The following is a 26482-nucleotide window of genomic DNA, read 5'->3' on the forward strand; positions in this document are numbered from 1 at the left end:
GCTTTAACTGAGTAAGCTGTTATTGTTTCAGGTAAGTGGGACTTTGGATATATAAAGTTGATTTTTGCTTGTTTATATTGGAAATATATATTTTTTTCTTCATAGAGCAAATTTGTACAATGGTTTGTGCTGCTGCCTCACAGGTATGAAGACATTTATTCTATTCCCACCCCAGTCACTTTTTTTTTTTTTGAAATATACTAGTTTTCTTTTGCCTAAGTGTTTTGGTTTGTTAGTAATGTTTGTGTTAGGTTAACTAGTGACTCTAAATTAGTATGGCACAGTATAACAGAGAATTGGTATACCCTGTTATGGACTAGTGGCCAATCTGAGATCTTTCCCTATACCCAGTGCTTTTAGCTCCCTGTGATCATGTATTGGATGAAACTGAAAAACTGCATGAGAATGCTGTATTTTGAGAAATTTTCAGGAATGTGACCTTACTAGCTTTTAAAGTCACCCCCCACCAAATAGACCAGTGAAAGCTTGATATTGTATGTGGGGCATTTGCACTGCAACCAGAGTCCCAATCAAGACTTGATGACAATCTTTTTCTAGTTATAGAGTTTAAGTAGGTCTTGGCTTATGTTTGTTTATGCCCCCCTAGCCCTGTAACAATTCTTTATGGAGTGGTGCAGTTTCAGTACTTTTTCTTTTAAATGTCTGTGTAAATAGTCCTTGAGCTTATGTAATCTTATTGTTGTTAATCAACAAATAATCTTATTAATATTATCATTATGACCTCCATCCATTAATATACTGAGAAGATGAGCTGTGTATGGTGTGGGGACCCGGCTGGCACGCCCCTTCTACGTATGTTCTGGGGGAGCAACTTTGGGCATCTCAGTACCTCCCCCGGGACGCTTGGTGGCAGCCTCCCTGGCTGACGATGGTGCCTCAGTTTCCTGCAGGGCTCCATGGGAGATGGAGTCCTCAACAGCCCGGTTGGGAGCTGGGGTGGCCGCCAGGGGGTGCTGCATGGATTCCACAGCCCAGCTGGACAAATCTTCAGCCCCACCCGGAAGTGCAATTGGAACCAGGTGGTCAAGCACCGGGAACACTTCCGGGTGGGCTATAAAAGGGGCCAGCCACCATCACTCAGGGCCAGAATCGGGAGGAAGAGGACGAGGTTGCCTGGGAGGAGTGGTGGTGCCAGAGGAAGGATTGTCTTGTCTGGAGTTAAGTGCTTTTGGGACTGTGTATTGCCTGTGGGGTTCACGGGGAAGATGTGCCCCACAGGTGAAGAAAAATAAAAGTCCTTTGTGTTTTACACGTGCCTTAGTGTGAGTCTGTGTCGGGTCGGGCGCAATACAGCGTCCATTTCACAATGGTTACCTCTAAGCTTTTTAAGTACACATTTTGCAATTAGAAAACAAGAGAAGCTGATATCCACAGTGTAGCCGCAGTTGTGGAAATCTGTTTCCTACTCTAATATGAAATAAAATAGGGACATAAGGAATAACGAGCTATGAAAGATTGCCTATAAGCTTGTAAGTACAATTTAGCAGTTTTAATTACCCAGTTTGAACTATGAATGTACATATAATATATAAGGAGAAATGAATTACATAGAATTTCCCCAGCTGTGGAAATGAGCTCCATCACCATTTTAAAGCAACAGGGATGCTAGGTAAGAAAACAGTAGATGTTACTTGATCATACATTTTTAATTGATAATAAAGTAAACGGGAGACAGTGCTACCAGAACATCCATCTGGCCCTAAATTGGATTAAACAAGTCTTAAAATATTGTTGTTATTTAACATTATTTGTATTTGCAGTATGTGTTAATTGAAACATAAAAGGTGCTCCAAACTGTTAAAGATAAAACTGAGAGCTTTATGGAGAGTGGCATTTTTTTTTTAAGTCTTTTATAAATTTAATGTTGGCTTTCAAAGAAAGAACACCCTGTGAAGACAAAAATACCACACAGTAAATCTGTAAATACTGTAATTATACATACACTTTTTAAATATATATTTTTGACAGACTTTATTTAGGGTTGTAAAATTTGCCAAAAACTAAGGTTTGAATATTCAAAATAAAAATAAACAGGTTAAAGAGTCTGAATTTTACATTCTTTATTATTTTGGTAACAGACAAACTCCAAGAGCAAAAAAAATAAAAATGAATCCTAGCCAACCCTGGACAACTGTTATTTAAGTAAAAGATCCATCAAAATCCCGATCATTAACAGCACTGCCTTGATACAGTGACGATCTCACTTTTCCAGGTTAGTCCACAGGTGCTGACATGTTTTTTGTTCAGAATGCTGCTATATAAACAGTACCCTGCTGCGACCCATTGGACACCTCCAAAACAATAAAACAAGTCCGCCATCCACCTGCCTTCCGTTTTACTTTGATCCCTATTTTCACCCTGTTATTGTCTAACTAACAAACCTGAACTCCTCTTGATCTTCAAACACTCTGCCTATGCCTGTTTGGCACCAAGACACACCACCATATGTTTGCACTGCAGGACTTCAGTTGACTGTTGCAAATGAGATATATGCAACATTGTCATAAGCACTTCATGATTTGCAGATGTAAGAGTTAAAAATAAATAAAAACTATTAATAACGATGTAACGAAGCACAGTGCCAGCGCATGTCACTCTTAATAATTTCTGAGGTCCTTTTTGCGACTGTCATCAATACTGGACTGACAAAAAAATCAGTGTCCTCACAATTTACGTTTTTTTTCGCTTTTAGAGTATGCAGCAATGTTTAATAAATGTGGTCTGAATATTTTTAATTACACCTCATTGTTTTAGACATTGTGTCAAGCCAGAGCTACATAAAACATAGACAGCATGTTGTCTGAGGCTTTTTAAAGTTGCAGTTTTAAAGCATTGCAATAAAAGGAAAATCAGGATTGTGGCAGTTATTTTAAATTTTCTGTTTTTTTTATACCTTGTTGTATTGCTTCAATCTATTTTAACTTATTTTTTCTAATATCGTATTTTTTGTCTGAATGTCTAATCCTTCCACACACACAAAATAAGCAACAGAAGTGCTTATTGAAAAGTATCATTTGACCTGACTGTCAAATCTGTTTCTATTGCTTAAGTCTTGGTTAGAAAAATGTGGCTAAAATTTTAAAATGTGGCCGGGCAGTTCTATTAACTCCAGTTGTCCCGTTGCTTTAGCAAAACATTTTGCAGAAATTATTCTGAATAGGAGCCTTTTTGGTTAAGATGGTGGTTATTATCACACATACGAGAGTCGGCCTGTCATCAGATTTTGTAGACGTCTCCCAGGTAGCATGATATTCTATTAAACACTTTGATTTGCAAACTAACAGAAACAGCTCCAATTCTTTTTAAACAATTAGTAAGTGTTGTGTCATTTGTCCTGCAAGAATACTACATATGTGAATTAGTTCAGCATTATAATTTTGAAAAGAAAAGACAAAATATTAATTAAATCATGACTGATTGTCATTGTTTATCTCACAGGTCTCAAATTTACAAAGAAATATGCCTTGTTATTTTAAAGGCAGTAACATATTATTTGTGTAGTGAGCTTTGCTCTTTGCCTGACTGACATGTTTCATATGTGCTGAAGCAGTTACAGTTAGCTACAGTATCTCTAGTCTAATGCATGCAGGCTAATGTGTGCATGGAGGTGCTTTGCATACCAGAAAGACTTACTTTGTTATATCTTTCCCAGATACTTTCTTAAGTGCTTAGATAATTATATTTAGTGCATTTTATGCATTGTGTACATCCTATATTATATGATGACCTTAAGTGGAGGGAAAAAATGTATAAATTATTCATTGGTAAAGTGAGGTTTCAAGTGGAGTACCCTGAAGTCGCTGTGAATAATCATTTGTATCCATGCAGAGAGAGCATTTGAAAGAGTCAAATTTTTATTAGCGCACCTGTGAGAATTTTAACTGTGACCAACCAATCTTTGTCAGCTTCAATGCTACTCTAAACATGGCATTTTGTATTCTAAACTAATATAGCTTTACTAATAAATCCTTAAAGAATAGATGGGTGTCATTTGTCAAGAAGAAAAATTGTATTTCAAAGGTTCGTGAAAATCTGGTGGTATTGGACCTTTTATTTTGCGACCTTTGAGCATATTAGATTTATTACATTGTCTTAAGTATGTACCAGTGTTTTAGTAAAGGAGGTAAATTGTCAGTATTATGTATGTTAGTTTTGCATCATTCTGAAATATATGCTGAGCAGTCAATCTAATAAATTACTAATAACTAAGAATAAAGTGATTAAGAAGATTAATGTCAATAATAAGAAGAATCTATCCCTGTTTTGACCCACAACATCTACATTTTGGGGTCATTGGTAGTCAAGAGTTTGTTTGCAATATGGGCACAAAAACAGGACCAACACTGGAAGAAATGCTGGTCCATTGCAGTGCAGGCTCATAAACACACTTGTTGATTCAAGGTCAATTTAGGGTCTCTTATACAGTACCTAACAGCAAGTATGACACCAGAGACTGCACAAACTTGGAATTTTTACTTTTTAATATGTACTGTAAATCCTCCCTCCTATTAATGAGAGGCAACTTACATTTTAGTAGGACACTCTTTGTTTCAGGCAGATACTCACTAGAATGTGCAGTATGTTTATTACATGCAGTAGGTATTTTTATAATTTCAAACATATAGACATAATGTTTCTCTGAACATAAAGGTCTGTTGTATTCAGTTTTGCTCTTTCAACGTGTGTGAAAAGTAAGCTATTCAAATCAAGTGAAAATAAATCTGTTCATAGCTCATTGTTTATAGACATGTGGAAGACGTTATCAGATTGGATCAATGGGCAAGTTGCACCATGAAGAGCATCATATCTTGAGCGTATGACTGTTTGGAAAAATTAGATGAACAGAAAATGAGAAGTTATGTTGTCTGGAACCCCCTATTGTTAACACTCTTTCTTTTTCTGCGCATTGCTTTATGACAAGATTATCTGCCTCAAACAGGTTATTGTTTGAAAGAGGTTGGGGCTGACAGTTTTCAGCACCTGTGGGTTTTCTTCTGTTAGCTTGCATTGCAGAATGTTTTTTTAGAAAAACAATCATGTTAGCAGATAGGATTGTCCGTAATGGTTGTAGGAAAAATTTTTCTTTTTCCTAGAAGTTAAAAAAAAAAAAAAAAAAAAAGTTTATATAAAAAAGGCATTCTTCTGATATAAAAGATGAGAATGTACTGGTGGAAAAAACTTTAGACTGTGGAGAAACGAAGATTCCAGCTGTACCAAAAACTCTGATATCTTTGTGTATGATCTGTTTTTGTGGAGGGTTTTTCTGGGTGCAAAATTTATTACCAATAAAGCAGTTCCACTAAAGTTTAGAATCAGAATATACTTGAATTTCTTTCACAAATCATTTTAATATTTGATATTAAATTCAAAATTTCAAATCTCTCCACTCAACTTTGTATTACAGCTAATACTGCTTAATTTGTTGAAGGACAACAGTGCACAGCGAGATACATATTAATGTTATTCTACAAGGGTTATTACAAGGGCTACAGCCAAACGTTATGCAGAGGCACCATCAGAAGAATTACAGGTGGTACACTTTTTACCAGATCCTCAATAAACTCCATGATCACTTGCTCACCGACCAGAGCAATCTGGCTTTATGCCTAGGAGGTCTACCACTGAACACGTCCTTGCATTGAGGGTTCTCATCGAGCACAAATACAAATTTTGGCAGAGTATCTTTGCAGTCTCTGCCAATTTTCGTAAAAGCATTCAATTCAGTTGATTGAGCTGCCATGTTGAACATCCTGAGATTTTGCGGGTTCCTCCCCCTCTGAATGATACTGTGAGTGCTGAGTAGAGGAGAACCTCTGTGTTTTTCCCCAGTTGATTCTGTTGTTTGTCAGGGATGTGTTCTTGCTCTACCCTGTTCAGTGCTTGCAAGGACTGGGTGCTGGGCAGGGCCATGGGGTCCAGCGGCTGTGGGGCATCTGTTGGTGAAGAAAGATTCACTAATCTTGACTTTGCAGACGATGCTGTGATCTTTGCAGAGTCAAGGAAGGTTCTGATCGGGCCTCTTGAGAGACTGAGTGAGGAAAAGGAATGTCTGGACAGTGTCCTGGATAAAACACAAGATCCAGACCTTTAATGATCTCTTGGGCAAATTTCAAATTTCTTGGAGTCGTATTGCATTTATCAGCAGTGACCATGTCAACAATGGTAGTTTCTTGCTCATCATTAAAAATTCTACCTCTGCCCCTTGTGCAAGGTAATCTTTATATCCATCAATGCATGTCAATAAACTGTATATAGCATATTCTGTAATGAGCAGTTCTGACACTACAGACGACTGCATACTACCTGCTGGTTTGATGGAATATTCTTATGATTGATGCAACTGTGGCTTGCTGCAGATTTGGCTGCACTCATAACCCTGCCTCTCTGTAGGAGAGTCCATGATTGATAACATGCTCAATGACTGTAACCCTTATTTAATCTGTGACCACTGCCCTTGCTCTTCCTCACCATTGTTGGCCTCTCCCTCTTCCTGCAACAATTCCTCTTCATTGTTGACCTACTTGGTCTATATTTACAACAGGAGACATTCCAAAGATGACCTCTTATATATGGATGACAATGAGATCAGTGTTCTGCAAAACACCTGGTTGGGTAACTGATAGTTATCAGAGAGGTAGTGTAGATGATGGATGGGATAGTAGTATTTCAGCCAGCAATGACAAAAGGATCAGCATTTAAAAAAAAAAAAACCACATAGATCTTTGTTTACATACCTTTAGTCATTATACAAAGAGTTAATGTGTCAATCTCTGAGTCCCAATGCAAAATCTCTTAGCATCTTGCATAAGTTAAGGACAGCTGGAAAAGATGAATATCTTGCATGGCTGCAATTCATATTTCAGATGTAAAGTTTCATCTACAATGGTACCGTATTCTGGTGAGTGTTGAACCACTGGATTCTTGTTTAATAAATAGTAGGTAGTACTTGTAGTAGGTGCACGTATAAGAGGAGTAACAGCAGGATTTTATTTACACAGCTGACTATGAAGATACAGTTTCATTTCGTTCTGTGTAATCTTTCAAATATTAGGATATGTACAGTATATTTCTGACCCATTAACAAAATTGAAACTTGGGTAGTTCCACACACTCAACTAGTGCTGGGCGGCATACCGGTTCATACCGAAAACCGTTTTTAATTTTTTTTTATGATATGGATTTTTCTTACACCGCAACACCGGTTTAAATTGCCTAAACGACGTTCGGAAGGTGGTGCAGCGGGAAACTGTTCAAGTGGGGACCTTTTTCACTGCTACACCGCTAAACACAGATTTGTTGCACTAGCGGTAGCATAGTTATTGCGCGGTGAAAATGGACAGAGAACATTCCGAAACTGAAGCCGACGATAAAGTTGAACATGATGAACAGAAGAACTTTTGCCGAAAAAAAGGAGTCACGTCCGTCGCCTGGAGATACTTTAGTTTTAAAAGGTCAGATGTGTAAATACTGTTTCTATACTACTGGATAATACTGCAAGCCAAGTTGTACTTGTTTTATTTGTTTTCAATACAGTGTAATGTACCTGGGTACTGTGTAATAGTGTGACGACATGTTGACTTTATTCTCGACATTTCCACTTTAATCTTGACGCTTAAGACAAGAATAAAGTCGACATGTTGACTTTATTCTCGTAATTTGTCATTAAAGTAGAACATTGTAAACTAAACTCCATCGTAAAATGAATATTTAATTTACTAGATTTTCTCAAACCCCGTCATAAGTTATATAGCACATTAAATGCTTTGTTTTAAGTGATTCTTAAACTGACTTCTTGCACTAAGAGGAGGCGCCGGCAGCAATCGCCGCACAGAATACATTCACTTCATGATCTTCCTGCTCTCTGAACATTTAGAATGCTAAGATAAATACTTAATATAATTTTCATGGTGAAATGCATTAAAGCATGCATTAATCATATGGGGGCACGGCGGCGTGCCTGCCTTGTATTTGCATGTTTTTCTGGTGGGTTCACTCGGCGTGCTTCAGTTTCCTTTCAAAGTCATGTAGGATGTGGGGTTTTGTTGTGCTATATTGACCCTACTAGTGCATGTTTTGCTTGTATTCATCCTGCGATGTGCTGGCGACTCATTCAGAGATGAGCGCAACTCTGAATGGATGGCATAATTAAACATGTATAACGAAGATATTTTTAAAGTTCTGAACACTCTGTGGGCTAAGTTTATAACTAGTTTTAATTTCACAAAGACGTTTATCGTGTGGTGATTGGTTATGTGGTGAAAGAAAAAGGAAGGATAGGAACTGGGGTTTTGGTATTTCAGATAGAGACAGCATGCATGCAATAAAGATAGCCCGCTCAGAAGAACATGCATTGAATTCTGTGTTCGTGTCTCCGACCAGCAGATCACAAACCCAACATTTACACAATATTTAAGTTAAACCTGTTCGATAGCTATTCATACATCCAGTTTTTTGGAGCCTCGTCACACCCACCATAAAGTTCTCTACACTGAACATACACCTGGGGACCCCTTACTGCGAGGGAGCAGCACTACCGCCTCACTACCGTGCATGTGTAATACCTGCTTTAATGCATTTCATCATGAAAATGATATCAAGTATTTATCTTAGCATTCTAAATTTTCAGAAAGCAGGAATATCATGAAGTGAATAGATTCTGTATGGTGATCGCTGTCTTCTCTTAGTGCAGAGTAAGTCAGTTTAAGAAGCGTAGTGATTAACCACTGGGTCGGGGAATGTAACACAAAGCATTTAATGTGCTGCATTAATTTATGCCGGGGTAAATTAAGTAATTGATTAAACATTGATTTTAGGAAGAAGTTTAGTTTACGACATTCTACTTTAATTATAAAGTAAACTATGAGAATAAAGTGGAAATGTCGACTTTAATCTCAACATAAACGGCGAGAATAAAGTGAAAATGTCGACTTTATTCTCGCCGTTTATGTCGAGATTAAAGTGGAAATGTTGACTTTGTTCTCGACATATAGTTTGTTTTTTTCTTCCCAGTATAGCTTTGCTTGAAGCAAGGTCCATATTAATGCAGTTTGCGTAAATGATGGTTCAGTTGGTAAAGATGTCATCACCAAGTTGCACTTGTATTATTTTATTTTAATTTGGTGAATACTGTGTAATGCACCTGGGCTTGAAGTCTTGAAGTAATAGTGCAACTATCAGTAATAATACTATTATTTATTTTATTGTTATTATTTATTAGTTTAAATATTATGCAGTTTAATGATGATAAAGTTGTTTAAAAAGTCACTTTAACGTGTCAGTGGACAGAGATTGTTAACATTAACCGAAAGTGTAGTTGGTTTACAAAAAATATTTACTATTTATTCCTTTTCTAAGACATATTCGGTGCAATACAATTTTTGACAAGCACTTCTGGATATTTTACTAAGTCTAAATGCCTCTTTGTATGGTTGAAAATATGTTGTCAAAATTATAGTTTGTTTTTGCAAAATTTGTTCAATAAAAAGGTTCTATATTTTGACTGCATCTGTCGTGCAATGTGATACCTTCTCCATTAGTGCCACCCCCTTGAAAACTATCACTTTATGGAGCAATGCAAAACTGTATTAATACTTGTGTGCACATTAAAATGTTTTTTTTGTACAATGTACAATACTCTTGACAGTGGAATAGGTTATTCTTAGCCAGTGATTGCAGTGGAAAATGTGGTTAACATCCACTCATGCATGGGGAAAAAAATACCGTCGAATACCATGAAACCGGGATAATTTAGAAAAATACCGTGATATAGAATTTTGGTCATACCGCCCACCCCTACACTCAACTACTTCACATCTTTACAGTTTTTTTTTTTTTTTTTTTGCATTCCAGAGGCAAGAATGGTTAAATTTAAACAGAAATTGTAAAATACAGGTAAAATTCCGTTACAACGAACTCCCAGGGATCTAAAAAATATTTTGTTGTAACAAATATTTTGTTGTAATGAGATTCTGTACTTGTTGCTATAGTGCTTTCTGTAACTTGCATCCAGGCGTTTGCAATCATTTCAATAGCTTCTTTCGCGTTAATTTTAATCTCCTCCTGCCTACAAGTTATGCTGATGATAATTTTTCTCAGCATTTCCTTGTAATGATACACTTTCAGAGTGCGAATGATACCCAAACCCAATGGCTTAAGCGCTGCAGTGCAAATGGGTGGGAGGAATTCAATGCGAGCATTATCTAAATGTGGAAGCCTGTTGTGGGCAGCACGGTTATCAATCAGAAGCCAAATCATCCTTTTTTTTTTCTTCATATTGTAAGTTTTCTGAACTCTTTTGAGACCCCCCCACTCCCCACCCAACGGGAACAACACGCTGAAGTGCGTCCTGAAGTGCAATTGCAGCGTCTGTGGAAGATTGTTTGTCCATTGCTGGGGCATGGCAATAGGAGGCTCACAGCGCTGCAGTGAAGCGCCACAGAAGCAAATCATAAAAGATCGGGGTCGCGCTATAAGTCCCTGTCTTGCACCCCAAAACACAAGTCTGAGTCTCAGTACTTTAGCAAAACCAGCTTTATTCAGCTTGAAACAGGAACGGCAGTTATTTATTGTAGCAGGATCTGCCACTCTGCTATACACAGACACAGCAGTCAGGCAGGGTCGTGAGGGTCAGTGATCAAGTAATCCTGTTATCTGCATTTACAATTTATGTGCCTTGCATCACCCATCGAGATCTTTTCTGTTTACTTTGGCGGAGAGACGCAGCATATCTGTGAGCCTGCTCTTGCCCCGTACAGACGCAGTAATTGCACTTCAGGATGCTCTTCGGCTTGCTTTCTAGTTGTGGGAGGTCCCAAGAGAGTTTACAAACCTCACATGATCGAGTGCCACATTAATAAGAATGTTTCTTGAATGAGCATCACTGAACCACATAGAAACTGCTTTTTCGACGTCTTCAAATGCAGCAGTACACGTACATTTGCGACCCGAAAAAAAAAACAAAACAGTACGATGAAAGTTCGAAGAAAGAAAAAAAAATTAGTGTTTGGGGATCATTGTGCGCAACTGAGCTGCGGCCACAGAACTAACTGCTCTGTGGATGATTCATTCAGGCATGTCAAGGTCTTTTGTGCACTTCATTGTAATGAAAGTATTTGCTGAATGTACTTCGTAGTAACGAGATTTCTATAGATTCGTGTAATGAAAATAATGATATTTGTTGTAATGGAATTTTACCTGTATTTACATCCTTTGAAAATAAATTCTATGATAACTACTTCTAGGTTACATTTTTTACCTAAAATATTTACATGATACATTTGAAAAACTGTGCACTTCTGGAATTTCAGTATCTGATATTCCATATTTAAAGGCCGCGTAACACTCAGAAGAAAGGAATTTCTGGAGCAATTTGTATGTGTCTTTAAAACAACAACCTCAGTAAATCTGGAATGGTCATGTTCATGTCTGTCATCACAGATGATTTCCTGTTTTTTCAACATTACCCTCTGACACATATAAATCATCTACGTCTGCCCAATAAGTTTAGTTGCCTCTTTGGTAACCTGCTGTTTTAATTTTGATTTTTCAGACCATTAAACCAGGAAGTGAAGCTAAAAGTAATCACAAACTGGATCACACTGTAGTAAAAAGACAATATGAGGTCCTTGTTCACTTTAAATACTGATTTTTTTTTTGGAGTATGTGATTTTTGTATTAATTTTCTAATTACGTTTATTATCTAGGATAGTTTCTAAATGTTTATATTCAGTCACAATTTCTACTTCCACCCTTCAAAACAATAATGGGATAACATGAAGATTTCTGCCTCTTAAAGTCAAATGTAATTTCTTTAGTCTTTTTGATATAAAGTAATGGTTTTCCTCTTTCCCAGATATGTGTCCTATCAGCATGGTGTTAATCAGCTTATTTGATAATGGATTAGTGATCATTGTTCTGTCATGGGTCACTTATGTACAGTGTAAACACTAATGAAGACAGTACACGGCCTTGAGGAGCACCTGTATTTGATAGAATTTCCATTTTTTTTCATCCATCCATTTTCTAACCCGCTGAATCCGAACACAGGGTCACGGGGGTCTGCTGGAGCCAATCCCAGCCAACACAGGGCACAAGGCAGGAAACAGCCACACGCCGTGGCGCAACGTTAGGGGCATCGCCTCTGGCGCTGACGTCCGCGGTTCGATTCCCGAGAGGGAGTGCAGTGAAGTGTGTACACCTGATGAGCCCAGAATGAGGGCGAAACACGTGTCGTGTACTCTTTGATAGAATTTCTTTTATAAAAATTGTCATGCAATTTGACTGTCTGTGAAAGATATAAAACAATGTCTTGAATCCATATAAATATGTTAACATTCATACAGTTCAATATCCCATTAGTATGTGGAGATTGGATGGTATTACCTGCTCTCAAGACTCTGAAGAAAAAGTGCTGTGACATATGAACAAGGTTTATCCAGAAAAGAGTAGGTTTAATGTAGGATTTACTATTATATGTAGAAGTATTCCGAAAAGATATCAAAACTTTGGGAGGATGCTTGATTTGACATTATTAATTCTCCCAAATAGTTTAAGGTGGCTAGATAATTATTTAATAATATCAATTTAACACTTTGTAATAGTTTGCATAAGTGAGATTTAATTAGGATTTAAAGATATTTTAACTGCTGTGAAATAGTTCGAGAAAATTTCTCAACTATAGCATGAATTGCATGGGCATTCAGAATAATATGCTCTTTTTAAAGTTTTTCGTAAACCAGAAAATTCAATAGAATTCCTCTGACATGCCTAATACATTTAGGAATAATAAATATAGATCATTAATTTAAAATACAATGGGGAGTGAGAAATTCAGTAGCTATGGCACTGGCAACCAAGAGCAGCCCTGTCTGGTTCTGCACTTTGAAGTAAAGTTTTCAGAGTTTATATTATTCACACAATTTGATGCTTCTAGGCATCATAATAATAATAATAAACAGTCTAATCCATGCTCATAAATTTAATCCAAATACAAATTTATGTGTATTAGTACAGTAAATAGATCTTTTTATCCGACTCCTTCTTGTGCATTTTCTGCATCAAGAGATCGCATGATCTGCGAAAACTCTGTGGCTGCAGAAGAGTACTGTATATTATATTGAGCATTCATCAGGGCTTTAATTTCACTGTGGTATTTTGGAACTTCTGCCAATTATTTAAAAATCCTGCATGGTTTAACTTAACATAACAGGAAACTCCTACTGCTTTCATGGCCAAAAAATGTAAGTACTTTGGTAATACAAATACGTGATTTGTGCATTCTTTGAGAACGTGAGGATGTGACCAAACAGTAGTGAGTTGCACCAGTTTCCAGTATTTTATTGTACAAGTATCTGTAGCCCAGTACTACAACTGAAGTTCCAGATAACTGATGTTACAATTGGGCCTAACTTCTTAAAGAAGAACTTGTACATACTGTATATATGGACTTAGAGAGAGATAGGATCTTTAGGATAATATTAACTTTGACAATATTCATTCCCACAGCTAAAGTAAGATGGAGTGAGAACCATCTATTAATATCTTGTTTGATGTTTTCCCTTTTGTTGTCAAAATCGCTTTTAAGGACCATTTTTGATTTCCTTGTAACAATAATTCCAAGGTATCTGAACTGCTCTGCTAAAATCTGTGCAAAGTGATCTGGCATGCATGAGAATTCACTGAAAAAAAACAATCTTTTATTTAAATTAAAGTGATAATACGTCTGTCTGTCTCTCTGGTGTCCACAAGAGGGCAGGGCAGGAATGTATGATGAACAAAGGCAAGTAACCAATGTAAGATAGTAAACCATGCAGCAAACATTCATGTGTCCGGGCATCACTCCATCCAAAATGGGGCTGGAATGTCCAAAGATGAAAGGCAATAAGAACCAGATAGAAAGAGGGATGTAAATGTTGGCATATCTGGTGAACAGAGGTTCATAAATGCAGGGGATGATTGAAACAGATACTTACCATTGTATCATTAAGCCCGTTTTAATAAGAGGGCTTTTCGCTATGCTAGGCACATTTCATATTGATTTAACAGATGTATCTGTGTCTTGAGATATAAAGTGCCATATCATCAGCATAAAAAGATATTTTCAAGCCGTTTCCTTATGGGCTCTTGAGCAAGGACCTTAACCTGCAATTGCTCCGTCCTGGATATGACGTTAATCTGCATCCAACCCTGAATGTAGGTCCTCCAACCTGCAGGGAAAAACTTGGGGGTTGGTGGCAGGAATGGCACTCCAGCCACCATAAAAAAAACCTAACACTGGTTCCATTCCATCTGAACTGGTGTGGTGCTGAGGTGTCACCCGTTGCATGGCTGCACTCGGGTCCTAATCTGGGATCCGAAGTTGATTTGCCATGTGGTGGGTGCGCAATGCCTGGTATCAGCATGTGCTCCTAACGTTCTCCTTCTCCTTCTCCTTTCTTTATAACCACCTTTATCTCTCGCTGCTTCTAGAGATAAATACAGTATCTGGTTTTTCAATAGCAATTGGAAGAAATTTTGATGGTAATGGAGTCTCTTGGTTGGTTCCACAGTTTTATTTAAAATAATGTGGGTTTATAGCATTAGTGGCGTTCCTCTGCAAAATTCACTAAAGTGTTTTTCGCAACAAAAGTATTGCGTTTGTCAGTGACCTCATTCACTTACTGTCTTCCTGGAAATTTGATGTGTGGTTCAGACAGATGGTTTCTATTCCCAGCTGCCAAGGCCAGTGTGACGACAGAGTTGTAGCAGATATTTTCACATATACACTTTGAGTGTACTCTACTTCACATTTTATGCCATTGCCTGATCTGCTTTGTGCATGTGTGATGTCTCTACTCCACGTATTTATTAAAAAAAAAAAAAAAAAACTTGCTGTATTTTCATGTTACGGGGGTACATTATCCAAGTATAATGAGAAAATAATGAAAATACTTTTGTTTTTCATAGATTCTTTGTATGTTGTATCTTTACTGCTGAATTGAGTAAGTTTTGCTCCTTAATATGTAGTTCAGATGTGGTAGTGCCTGACACAACCTTACCCAAGTTTACTGTTAACGCTGATCCCTTTGCCTTTCTGACACTCTGCGTGTGTTAATACTCACTGTTACACAAACGTTATCTGGCGGTACTCCGAAACTCAAACAGGGAAGTGCCAGTGTGGAGCAGCACATAGTGATCTTTGAATTCTGGTGGCTGGAGCCACAGTCTATTTGCCAATCACACACTAGGTTCATATAGGAGAAAGGGGTGCGAAACTCAAAGGTTGGATTCCACTACACACTTAGTGGCATGGACAATTACCAAATTATATTATATAATTTTTTTTTGCTTATTGCTAGTATGGCCTTTATGTTTTGTTTGTTGTATTCGTTCTATCTGTACTTTTGCTGTTTGAGGCAGGTTGGAACAGTAGTTAGCACTGCTGCATCACAGGTCAGGTCACATTTTTGACCTCCATAATCTGTCCAGCATAGTTGACAGATGCTTCTCTAGTCCTTAGGGACATTTGAAAGACAATTGTACCATTATAATCCTGTCAAAACTAGTTCAGTTTCTTTTTCCCAATTGACTTCAGTGCATTTTGCCAAGTTTCACAAAGTTCTTGAACATTTCCAAGATTTTGCTGAACTTACAGAAAAGCAAATTCAGTGGGTTTTGTGCATTACTAAGGACTGATCCTTTTGAAGGAGTATAAAGTAATTTGGTCCATGCAGATACACTGGGGCCACACCCAGATTTGCACAATATGGTAAATAGATATCACCTTTGAACAAAGGCTTTGGTGGAATTAATCGAAATATAGAAAAACCTCTGGAAATTCAAATTATATAGGAGAAGTGAACATTATCATTTAGAACATTATCATTTTGAAGTGAACTTCTTAATATGATACACTGATAGACATTGTTGCAATTCCTTATCTTTGGAAAGAGAGTAATTGTTGGTTTACATAATGTTTTTGGTAGAGTTGTTCTATCCCTAGCTTCATTAAGCATTGGTAACAATGACACATTTTGAAGCTTTATATAAAATTAAATGGCCTGCAACTGCCCTACTTTGCCATGTGTTAATGGTATCTTGAATTTCAGAGAGCCTGAGATATTTATCAAGCTCTTATGCTCAGAGTGTCGAGCTATGGTAATATCCATCCATTTTCCAACCCGCTGAATCCGAACACAGGGTCACGGGGGTCTGCTGGAGCCAATCCCAGCCAACACCGGGCACAAGGCAGGAACCAATCCTGGGCGGGGTGCCAACCCACCGCAGGACACACACAAACACACCCACACACCAAGCACACACTAGGGCCAATTTAGAATCACCAGTCCACCTAATCAGCATGTCTTTGGATATAAAATATAAATATATAAATATAATATAAAATCAAAGAAGTTGTTGATGTGAGCCTCACCTTATTTATGGAATATAAAGGCTTTTACTACTCCTTAAATGTGTTATTTGCTTATAGGCCTTTACTCCAAGTTCATAGTGGTGGTGGGGAGAACTTAAAGATAAATTGTTCTGTTTCTTTTGTAGTCAAAAGATTACAATTCAATTGTAGAGACCTTTTCCTATGAAGGGTCCAATTTGGAATCTAGCATATTCCTGAGGAGTTATAGAAATTTTAGTAACCTGTTCATATGTCATTCTAGCCTGCAGTTTATGTTTACATAAACAGTATGAGCTATAAGTTGTTTTTCTAGGGTCTTAATGATCTGAACTGCCAAGGGTGCTGCTCTCTAGCGTCCTGGGGGAGATAATGCCCTAACCACGCTTTCTCTCCCTTGGTCCTTCCATCCAGCTGGTATCCAGGCCAGGCAAGACACCTGGCCATACGCTACAATATGTTAGGCAAGATTTATTATGTTTAATTCATTATCCTATACACTGTAAATATAAATATTAATTAAAATATATAAAATAAAATTAAGCTACTAAGTCATTAGGCATTAAACAATGATTGGTCTAAAGTCAGCTGGTATAGTTAGTCCTTATGAACCATTCTTTGATACTGGATTAGAATTAACTGCATAACTTCCAATAAATATGTATTCGTGTAATATTAAAAAAAAAATATCAGCCCCAGTCACTCTGTCCCTTAAAATTTTATGAGCAAAATTTTGTTGTTACTGACATCTATTGAAGACTTAAACAAATAGGTGTAAGTCAGATGAAGCTACTTGCATTATGCTTTGATGTTTTTCCTTTGTTTTTTACTTTATGAAGCACCCAGGACTTTGACAGTCGACAGGAACTCATTACTAGTTAAGTGCTTGGTACATGTATAGTGGAATAATTGGGTTACTTTTCCTTTTTAGATTCCAGACAGTGAGCCTTGGATGATTAATTATTTTTAAAATGAAGAATGAGTACAATAATGTAAATCTTTCCTTGTGAATCTGAGCACAGCTTCAAGCCGCGTTTGATGTCTCATGATTGAAGCCTTGTTAAAACTTCAGCAGCTTCAAACATAACACTCTAGTAAAGGATTAGATAACTAATTTGGATTCTTCACCATTTTCTTGTTATGTAAATATTTAACACATTTATGGCTAAAATCATTATAATTCCTATATTTATTATGTACCACACTTCACAATAAGGGTGATCCAGAATTCTGCACAATTTCATACATATATAGTTTAATGTCTATCCATAAACATAATGTAGGCAGTATCTTCAACTCCCTCTGGATACAAATTCATGTCTATACTAAATGAGTTTTGGAGATAGTGTACTTTAATAAAATTAGTATTTATTTATATATGTGTATGTAGTGGTTTTTATAGTAAATCACAATACAAATTTTGCATATCTAAAATAGTTAAGTGCTATACAGCACTTTTTATAACTAAATAAGGAGTATGCATGTGAGTCGTTCATCATAAAGAACGCAAGTTTGAAATATTCATAAACATATTACCATGCTTTGATGCATTCATTCTCATGGACAGACATTGCCCAATCCATTGTTCAACATCTTTATGTTCATAGAATAGCAATAGTTTAGCATTGTTATATTAAATTAAAAAATGCCTGATAAATATGTAATACAGAAAAAACTAATTCAGAATAACATTAAAGGTACCTGGAATTGACTGGGCATAATTACTGGACTCCAGCTATCCAGGGCTCAAGTGATAGCTTTGTCCGCATCCCCTTCTAACACCCTGAAACAGTTTTTAAACAGATTTTCCCTTCTACTGCCACCTTATTCCAATGACTAGTCTCTCTACACCATCCCTACCACATCAGCAACTCCTACCACTTTAACTGGAATGGCTAGTGACAAGTCCACCTTTGACCATCAGCATGGGCTGTCCATAACTGAAGACCAAGTGAGGAGACAACCCAGGAAGCCACACACTGGAAAAGCCACAGGACCAAACTGAGTCAGTCCTCAAGTTCTTAAGGCCTGTGGTGACTAACTTTGTGGTATCCTATGTCATCTCTTCAGTCTGTGCCTAAAGCTCCAGAAATTGCTGCTGCTTTGGAAAACATCCATCATTACTCCTTTTCCAAAGAGGGCAGGTGCCACTACACCTAATGACTATAGACCAGTTATAATTAGGTCGCACATCATGAAGACCTTTGAGATGCTCGTCCTGGACTATATGCGTCTTCTTGTTGTAGACTACCTGGATCCACTGCAGTTTATCTGCCAGGCAAAGATTGGAGTTGTGGATGCAATTGTCTTTCTGCTCCACAAGGCTTATCCTCACCCTGACAAAGTGGCAGCACTGTGAGGATTATGTTTTTTGATTTCCCTAGTGCTCTCAGTACCATCCCCCTATCCCTGTTAAGGGGAAAGCACAGATGTATTCAGGTGGATGACCGTATGGTGCCCTCATTAATGAACTATCTGTCTGCGAGACTGCGATTTGTGAGGCTCAATTACTCTGTCTCTGATATGTCTGTGTGTGTATATGTATGTATATATATTTGTATATATATCATATATACAGTAACATTATATAGATGATATGTCTAATCATTTTCCTTTGATGATGATACCTGATAGATGTTGAAAGCTGAGGAATAAAAACAAGTTGATTCATTATCTATTTGTCTGTCTATATACGTTGCATATATGCATTTCTATAAACAGGAACAAGACAAAATATAAAAAATATTTTATTTATTTTGTAATTCGTTACCCTCATGGGCATTGTGGGATATGAAGCAAAACACAAATTAAGAGAGACAAATAAAAGGGTACCAGTCAAACCATTGTGGTATCTCAAGTTATGGCTAAGAGATTAATATCAAGTATGGTATCACCAAGGACCTTGTGCAACTTATACAGCAAACAGAAGGTTTCTTAATAAAAAGAAGTTAATATGAAATGCTGTTTTCAGTATGTTTTTTTTTTTTTTTTTTTTATACAACGTGGATTGTATATGTGAACAAAACTATGTACCAATAAAAGGTAACTAGTGACGTTCCTACATTTCAGTAGTGCATATGTATCAAGTGCAAATCCCAAAGTGTCATGTTGTTAATATACCCACTTATTTTATAGGTTTTCAGATGGGACGGCAAGATCATCTCACTGAGTTCACACTGATCTGCATCGATTCATCTGGGGAACAAATGGAAAGAGGAGGAGAGAATGTCAGAGTTGGCGTAGTTCACAAGGAGAAAAAAGAGAGGTCAGAAACTTTTTATAAAGCCCCTGTCTGTTTAGGAGATCCACATATTGTTGAAATTTGTTTTCTATTAGATTCTGTTAGTGTCATATGTGTAAATTTCCTGTTACAAACTCAAAATATTTTTCTTCATTTTTGTCATTAGAACTCTTACTTCAGTAGAGACATTTTTTCTTGTTTTTTGAATTTGTCTTTCTCAGGTATAGAGGAACAGATATTGTTTCATCATAAATTAAAAAAGAATCCTTATTTATTCAATGTAAAATATACTTGCATTTCTTCAAGAAAAATAACATTTAACTGTACTGACATTTGATGTTACCTCTGTGCTGACATGCTTACTTTTAATTTTAGTCACATAAAGCCTTCCATCTTGGACAATAATGATGGTTCATACTGCATTACCCTCACACCACAGGAAGTGGGTACCTATACAGTGTCAGTGTGTGTTAAAGGCCAGCATGTACAGGTAAACCTTTTTTATTTTTTTATTTTTTTTTGCTTCACTACTGACTATTTCATAGCTACAGTGTAAATGCTAATTCTGGGGTATGGATTGACTTAGGTGAATTGTTTTTTTTCTGTTTTACTATGCTGAGCGTGATATAATGAACTTTTATGTTAAAGTTATAAAAAGGTATATTTTGTGGTGACATTTAATCTAAGGGAATCCTTCTTTTATTTTTAAAAGACTAGGGGGCTCCGCCCCCTGCTCGCTTCGCTCGCCAACCCCTGTGTTTGGTTTACCGGATATACAATACAATTTATTTTTTGTATAGCCCAAAATCACACAAGAAGTGCCGCAATGGGCTTTAACAGGCCCTGCCTCTTGACAGCCCCCCAGCCTTGACCCTCTAAGAAGACCAGAAAAAACTCCCAAAAAAAAACTCTTGTAGGGAAAAAATGGAAGAAACCTAGGGAAAGGCAGTTCAAAGAGAGATCCCTTTCCAGGTAGGTTGGGCATGCAGTAGGTGTCAAAAAGAAGGGGGTTAATACAATACAGTACAATACATAGAACAGAATAAATCCTCAATACAGTATAAAAATTCTAGAAGTACGGAGTACAATTTCACATTAGATGATATCACATAATATGATTTGGATTTGTTTTAAGTCCTGGAGACATCATTCATCAAGCTGCCTCCCCCATTTTGCCATTCCACATCTGAAATAGCGCTAATCCGATGAAAGGACCCCTCATTCCCACGTCCCCATTCATCAGGGATGATTTTACCTTAGGCAGGCAATCTACAATTTAAAGAGATTATTTTCTTGTGAATTGTTACATATGCATCATTTTCACTTTTACTTTAAAAACTTTTGTAAAAACAATACTTGTTTCTTTATTTCTTGCCCCGCGTGAGGTTACATCTCTTTCTTCCCAGACACAGAATACTGCTTGTGTTGTGAAGGGTGTTGCGGCTGAACGTACGCTAAGGATATGCCTTTGGATCACTTGCTGTCTTTTTGCTGCTTGCTAGCTGCCTCTTCTGCCTGTTGCATGTCGTTGTTTTAAGAGCTCAGAGCACATGATGCTTGCCTGCAAAAAGCAATCCAGCAACTGCTAGCTTAGAGGTCTGTTGACTTGTTTTAAATGACGGCTCACTGCCTGGTCTCACGTGACATTGTAAAAGCAATACCTGTCTTTTATTACTGGCCCCGGGCGTGGTTGAATTCTTTCTTGCAGGATGTATAACGCTGCTCGCGTTCAGTTGGGGTAGCTGCTGTCGCGCTGCCCTTCGATCTTTTTAAAGCCTGTACAGCCGCTGTCCTTTTTGCTACGGCCCTGGGACAGTCTCTTGGCACCAAGTCTCATGTTTTCGGTCCCCGCGAGAGGCACTGTGACAAGTCTCCTTGGTCTCGCAGGTCTTTAAAATGTCTTTCGAGATTATCACGTATCGTAGCCTTGCATTTGCTTTCCATTCCAGGATTTTATTTTATATATAGACTAGTCATTTAGCCCGTTACAATAACGGCGCTAGAACAGTAGTGCATAAACTTTAGTAGGAACAGTCTATATTAAATGGCAAGGGACTTTGACCTCATTCTTTTTGTTGGTCGTATTTTTCTTTCTTTCAGCCTTTCTCTTGTTGATGTTTACTTGCTGAGCTGACCGTTCTTCGTGGGCTGCCGCCGTGTATTGTGTGTCTTTAATTTTCTGTGACAGTAATACTGTCTTGTACGGCTCTATTCAATAAGGGCGTGCACAAAAAGGCGAGCTTCAAAAGGGCGACCTCAATTGAGCGCGGCAAATAAAGGCGTTCGTAGATAATTTAGTTCAAATGGCTCTGGAATATGTGAAGAGCAACAAAGGTGCAGATCTTTATTTACACGCGCCTTTATTCACTGCGCCCAATTGAGGTCGCCCTTTTGAGGCTCGCCTTTTTGTGCGCACCCTTATTGAAGGATACCGTCTTGTAAGTCCGCTGGCTTGTACGTCCATAATATACCTTTAATTTTCTCTGGCGGTAATACAGGCGTGCCCGTCGGTAATATGCCTTTAATCTCCTCTGACAGTAATACTGGTTTGTATGTGGCTGTAATATGCGTCACTGTATTGTGTACCTTTAATTTCATCTCGCAGTAATACTGGTTTGTATTTCCGTAAAACGCCTCTAACTTTCTCTGACAGTAATATCGCGCATCGCACCGTGCCCCGTGCATGCGCACTTCACCAGAAGACACCCACACACGGACACCTGGACGCACATAGGGATTTTATATATAGAGATAGATGTCACTTTACAGCATTTTTAACAACTGTTCAGACAGGGCATTAAGCTAGCAGTCCTCCTATAAAATTCTTAGACATGGCGTAGAATTTTATGTGGCTTAAATTTAACACACATGACATTACTTGGATTTAGCAAATGTTTTTTCATGGACTGTATTCTCTAACTATTGGATCAAGCTTTACCCTAAAACAAAAAACGCATTTAGCTAGATGTGGCTCAGATGCATCCTAACATGACTGATAGATGTTTTAGTTTTCCTCTGTTACAGGCTGTGCTTCATGGATAAGGGGTAACAAATTCAAATCAAAGTAGACAGACTGTAATATAAATAAAAGTATTGAAGACAGCTCCTCTATAAGTCAACATAACACTTTGTTTTACACTCACATAGAAAGAGTAATCAATACAACTAGCCTTTAGCCTGCTAACTCAGTGATAGACAGCTGCAAAATGACCTGCTGTATGAAGGGATGCAGAAAATACCTCCCAGTATTTTGAAAATCATAGTATAAGGTGATCATGGTAGACAGCATGGTTCAACATTCTACATATAATGGAAGTTTGTGAAATTGCAACAGTGAAATTAGAGCCATTTGGGCATGTCACTATACGAATTTTTGTGTTCCAATACCGGTGAAATTTTGTCATACTCAATACCTTTGCCTTTTTAGTATTTTGTACACTACAGTAATCCCTCCTCCATCGCGGGGGTTGCGTTCCAGAGCCACCCGCGAAGTAGGAAAATCCGCGAAGTAGAAACCATATGTTTATATGGTTATTTTTAGAATGTCATGCTTGGGTCACAGATTTGCGCAGAAACACAGGAGGTTGTAGAGAGACAGGAACGTTATTCAAACACTGCAAACAAACATTTGTCTCTTTTTCAAAAGTTTAAACTGTGCTCCATGACAAGACAGAGATGACAGTTCTGTCTCACAATTAAAAGAATGCAAACATATCTTCCTTTTCAAAGGAGTGCAAAGCAAGCAGTCAAAAAAAAAAATCAATAGGGCTTTTTGGCTTTTAAATATGCGAAGCACCGCCGGTACAAAGCTGTTGAAGGCGGCAGCTCACACCCCCTCTGTCAGGAGCAGAGAGAGAGTTAGAGAGAGATAGAGAGAGAGATAAAAAATCAATACGTGCCCTTTGAGCTTTTAAGTATGCGAAGCTCCGTGCAGCATGTCCTTTCAGGAAGCAGCTGCACACAGCCCCCCTGCTCACACCCCCCTAGTCAGCGCAAGAGAGAGAGAGAGAGAGAGAGAGAGAAAGTAAGCTGGGTAGCTTCTCAGCCATCTGCCAATATCGTCCCTTGTATGAAATCAACTGGGCAAACCAACTGAGGAAGCATGTACCAGAAATTAAAAGACCTATTGTCCGCAGAAACCCGCGAAGCAGCGAAAAATCCGCGATATATATTTAAATATGCTTACATATAAAATCCGCGATGGAGTGAAGCCGCGAAAGGCGAAGCGCGATATAGCGAGGGATCACTGTATATATATCTTGGCATTCATTAATTTCAAAATATAATGCAAAGCTTGACTTTTAGTGTGTGGCAGAGATGGGAATCCCCCTAGTGTAACAACAAGTCAGTGGTTTATAATCTTGGGGAGATTTCAGCATAGAATTTATAAAGAATGATGTATCATGAACTACCTGATTTATCTTATTATGTGCACATTCTAATTTTATTCTGACATTTTCAGTCTAGCAACTGAAAAATATTACTCAAAACCCACACTAAATATAACAAATCAAACATTATTCTATACTGTATGTACTGTTAAATTAGTGAATTCCAAGATAATTTGGGATATTTCCATTTTTGCAAACATTTTGTAACAATAGGCTTTTAAAGTCTGGTTGTCAGAGAACCAGTGTGTTAGGTTTGTACATATGCTATTATAAGATTTATATTTGTATCATTAGCTCGTAAAAAATGTTAAAGTGTAATATTTAAGGGATGACTCAAACAATTATAATTTTAAATGTGACAGACTCATGATGCTTCAATTTTCTAGATCTGACCCCCATTTTTTTACATTTGCTCCAACTGTAGAACTTCCTCCTTGAAATCATACTTGTTCGTTATAATCCATCATTTCAGAACTCCTGTTAAACAGCCTTTTTTTTTTTTTTTTTTTTTTTTTTTTTTGCTGTTTTCAAGGTTTCTTGCATGAGTGATTAGACTATATTTCCTAATTCTGTATACAAATCCAGAATTAGAAAATTACTTGGGCTGTTGTTCCCTATTCTCAATAAATTTATAAATGTGAGAAAGCATTACTTTCTTCAATGTAATTTAAATATGTGTTTTGTAATTATGGGTTATACTAAAGAACATCAGTTTGTCCAAATCTAAAATAATTAAACAAATTCAGTGTTAGCAGATTCATATTTAGCAATGAAGTATACTTCTCCTGCTAACTGCGTGATTCTGTGTTTACATGTGTCTGTCAACACAGTACATGTTGTATTAATAGGGAGATGTACAATGTCGTTCAAAGCATTGAAACACTAAATACATATTTTTTGTTATTAACAAAAGCAACTGATGCCATCACTGGTGTAGAGAAGCCAAATAATGTATGGGTTTACTTGCTGCAACTGCTGTTAGTGCTGCCAGTCCTCCCACATCCCACAGTACTATACAGTATGTGTAACTGTGGATGCATGTGAGGTCCCCCCTCCACGACCCTGATTTGTATATACAGATTAGAGAATGGATGGATGCTTGGACTGATGGACATCTGTAGAGGTGATCATTATAGTCAGAATAAATGTGAAGCCTCCATTCATTTATCTGGACTGTATAGGACACTATTTAAAAGTGGTTAGTCTTAACTTTTTATCTCCTCTTACAAATGTGTGACAATACAAGTTAAACAATTTTACCTCATCTAACTGGGAACATTATTTCACTCTGAAAGACTGCACAAACCTGTTTCTGAACTAATTCCACAATGGGATAAAAGTGGCAGTACCGTCAGCCTGCGTTGTGTGTTTTTGCTTTTTTTCTTTTAAATAACAAGTATGATTCCTGCACTTGCACACAAGGAATTCTCCTGTGCAAACACAAAACATTTCCAAACATGACTTCTGCTGTTTTTTTTAACATGAGTTGATGTGGTGCTGTAGCATCACCAACATGAGACATTTTCATATGTAGCTTTTACTCACAGTTTTATCATGTATTATTGTAACTTCCAGAGTAATTTGTCTACTTGGAGTCACGCATGTCAGCAGTATCAACTTTCTCAGCAGTATCAGTACTATAAATAAGCAGGTGCCATTATGTTTTCAGTACTTTTTAATATTGAGTTAGAACTGAAACATCTGTTCTTATGACATCCCTAGTAACATATATCTGATTATGTGTTGATAGCATGTAATGGCAGTGCACCATCTGTAGCAGCAGGTAATCTGGCAAAGTGATTCATGCTTAAATCAACAGAAAAGTGCATGACCTCCAAATAGATATTTGGAATCTCTGCTCTAAGTCTGCCAACAACTGGGCTAGCCACAGTTGCAAGACACGTCTGGACTAAACAGCTTCCCACTGCCCCCTTTTTGAACTATGCTATTCTATACTTGTCATGGTAATCTTTAGTTTGAGTGCAGAAATAAGGAAAACAGTGAATCTAATTTAATGATAGCTTAAATTAAAAGTGGAGATCAACTTCTGATTAAGCAGGTGCTTAGAATGAAAATAACTACTAACTACAGTTCTGCAGAGGCTAGAGAATAACTTGTGAAACCATTCTGATGTTTTTGCTGCAGTACCTTTTTTTGTGCATATTGTGGCAACAGAGACGCAGCTAGTTCCATAATTAAGTACAACACTTGACTCCGCTTTTTTTGTTTGTGTATTATTGTCCTGTGACTGAAATCCTATTTGAGATATGTTCTAATTTTCCCAGGGTTGTGTCTGAATAGGCAACTGTCTAATAGGATATACAGTGTATGGGTAAATAGATTGTCATACTGTAACAATCTTAATGAAATTCTGTGTCCAGAGTTTGAATTCCATGTACAGTCTCCACAAGTGTACAGGGGTTTTCCAGGCACTCTGGTTTTATT

General features: G+C 37.4%; 1 protein-coding gene across 2 annotated transcripts in view; it reads left to right on the forward strand.

Annotated features, from left to right (window-relative positions):
• Positions 1-26482, forward strand: part of trim45 (tripartite motif containing 45) — a 71548-nt gene that overhangs the window by 19437 nt on the left and 25629 nt on the right. The window contains exons 3-5 of one of the 2 annotated variants that reach the window (XM_051926767.1): positions 19541-19670; positions 20022-20136; positions 22671-23025. In XM_051926767.1, coding sequence (XP_051782727.1) covers positions 19541-19670; positions 20022-20136; positions 22671-22688 — 263 coding nt within the window. In that variant the 3' untranslated portion in view covers positions 22689-23025. Of the gene's footprint in view, positions 1-19540; positions 19671-20021; positions 20137-22670; positions 23026-26482 lie in introns of those variants that run through there. The other variant, XM_051926766.1, reaches the window with a different exon arrangement.

Source organism: Erpetoichthys calabaricus, chromosome 4 (genome assembly GCF_900747795.2).
Source record: "Erpetoichthys calabaricus chromosome 4, fErpCal1.3, whole genome shotgun sequence".
Taxonomy (NCBI): Eukaryota; Metazoa; Chordata; class Cladistia; order Polypteriformes; family Polypteridae; genus Erpetoichthys; species Erpetoichthys calabaricus.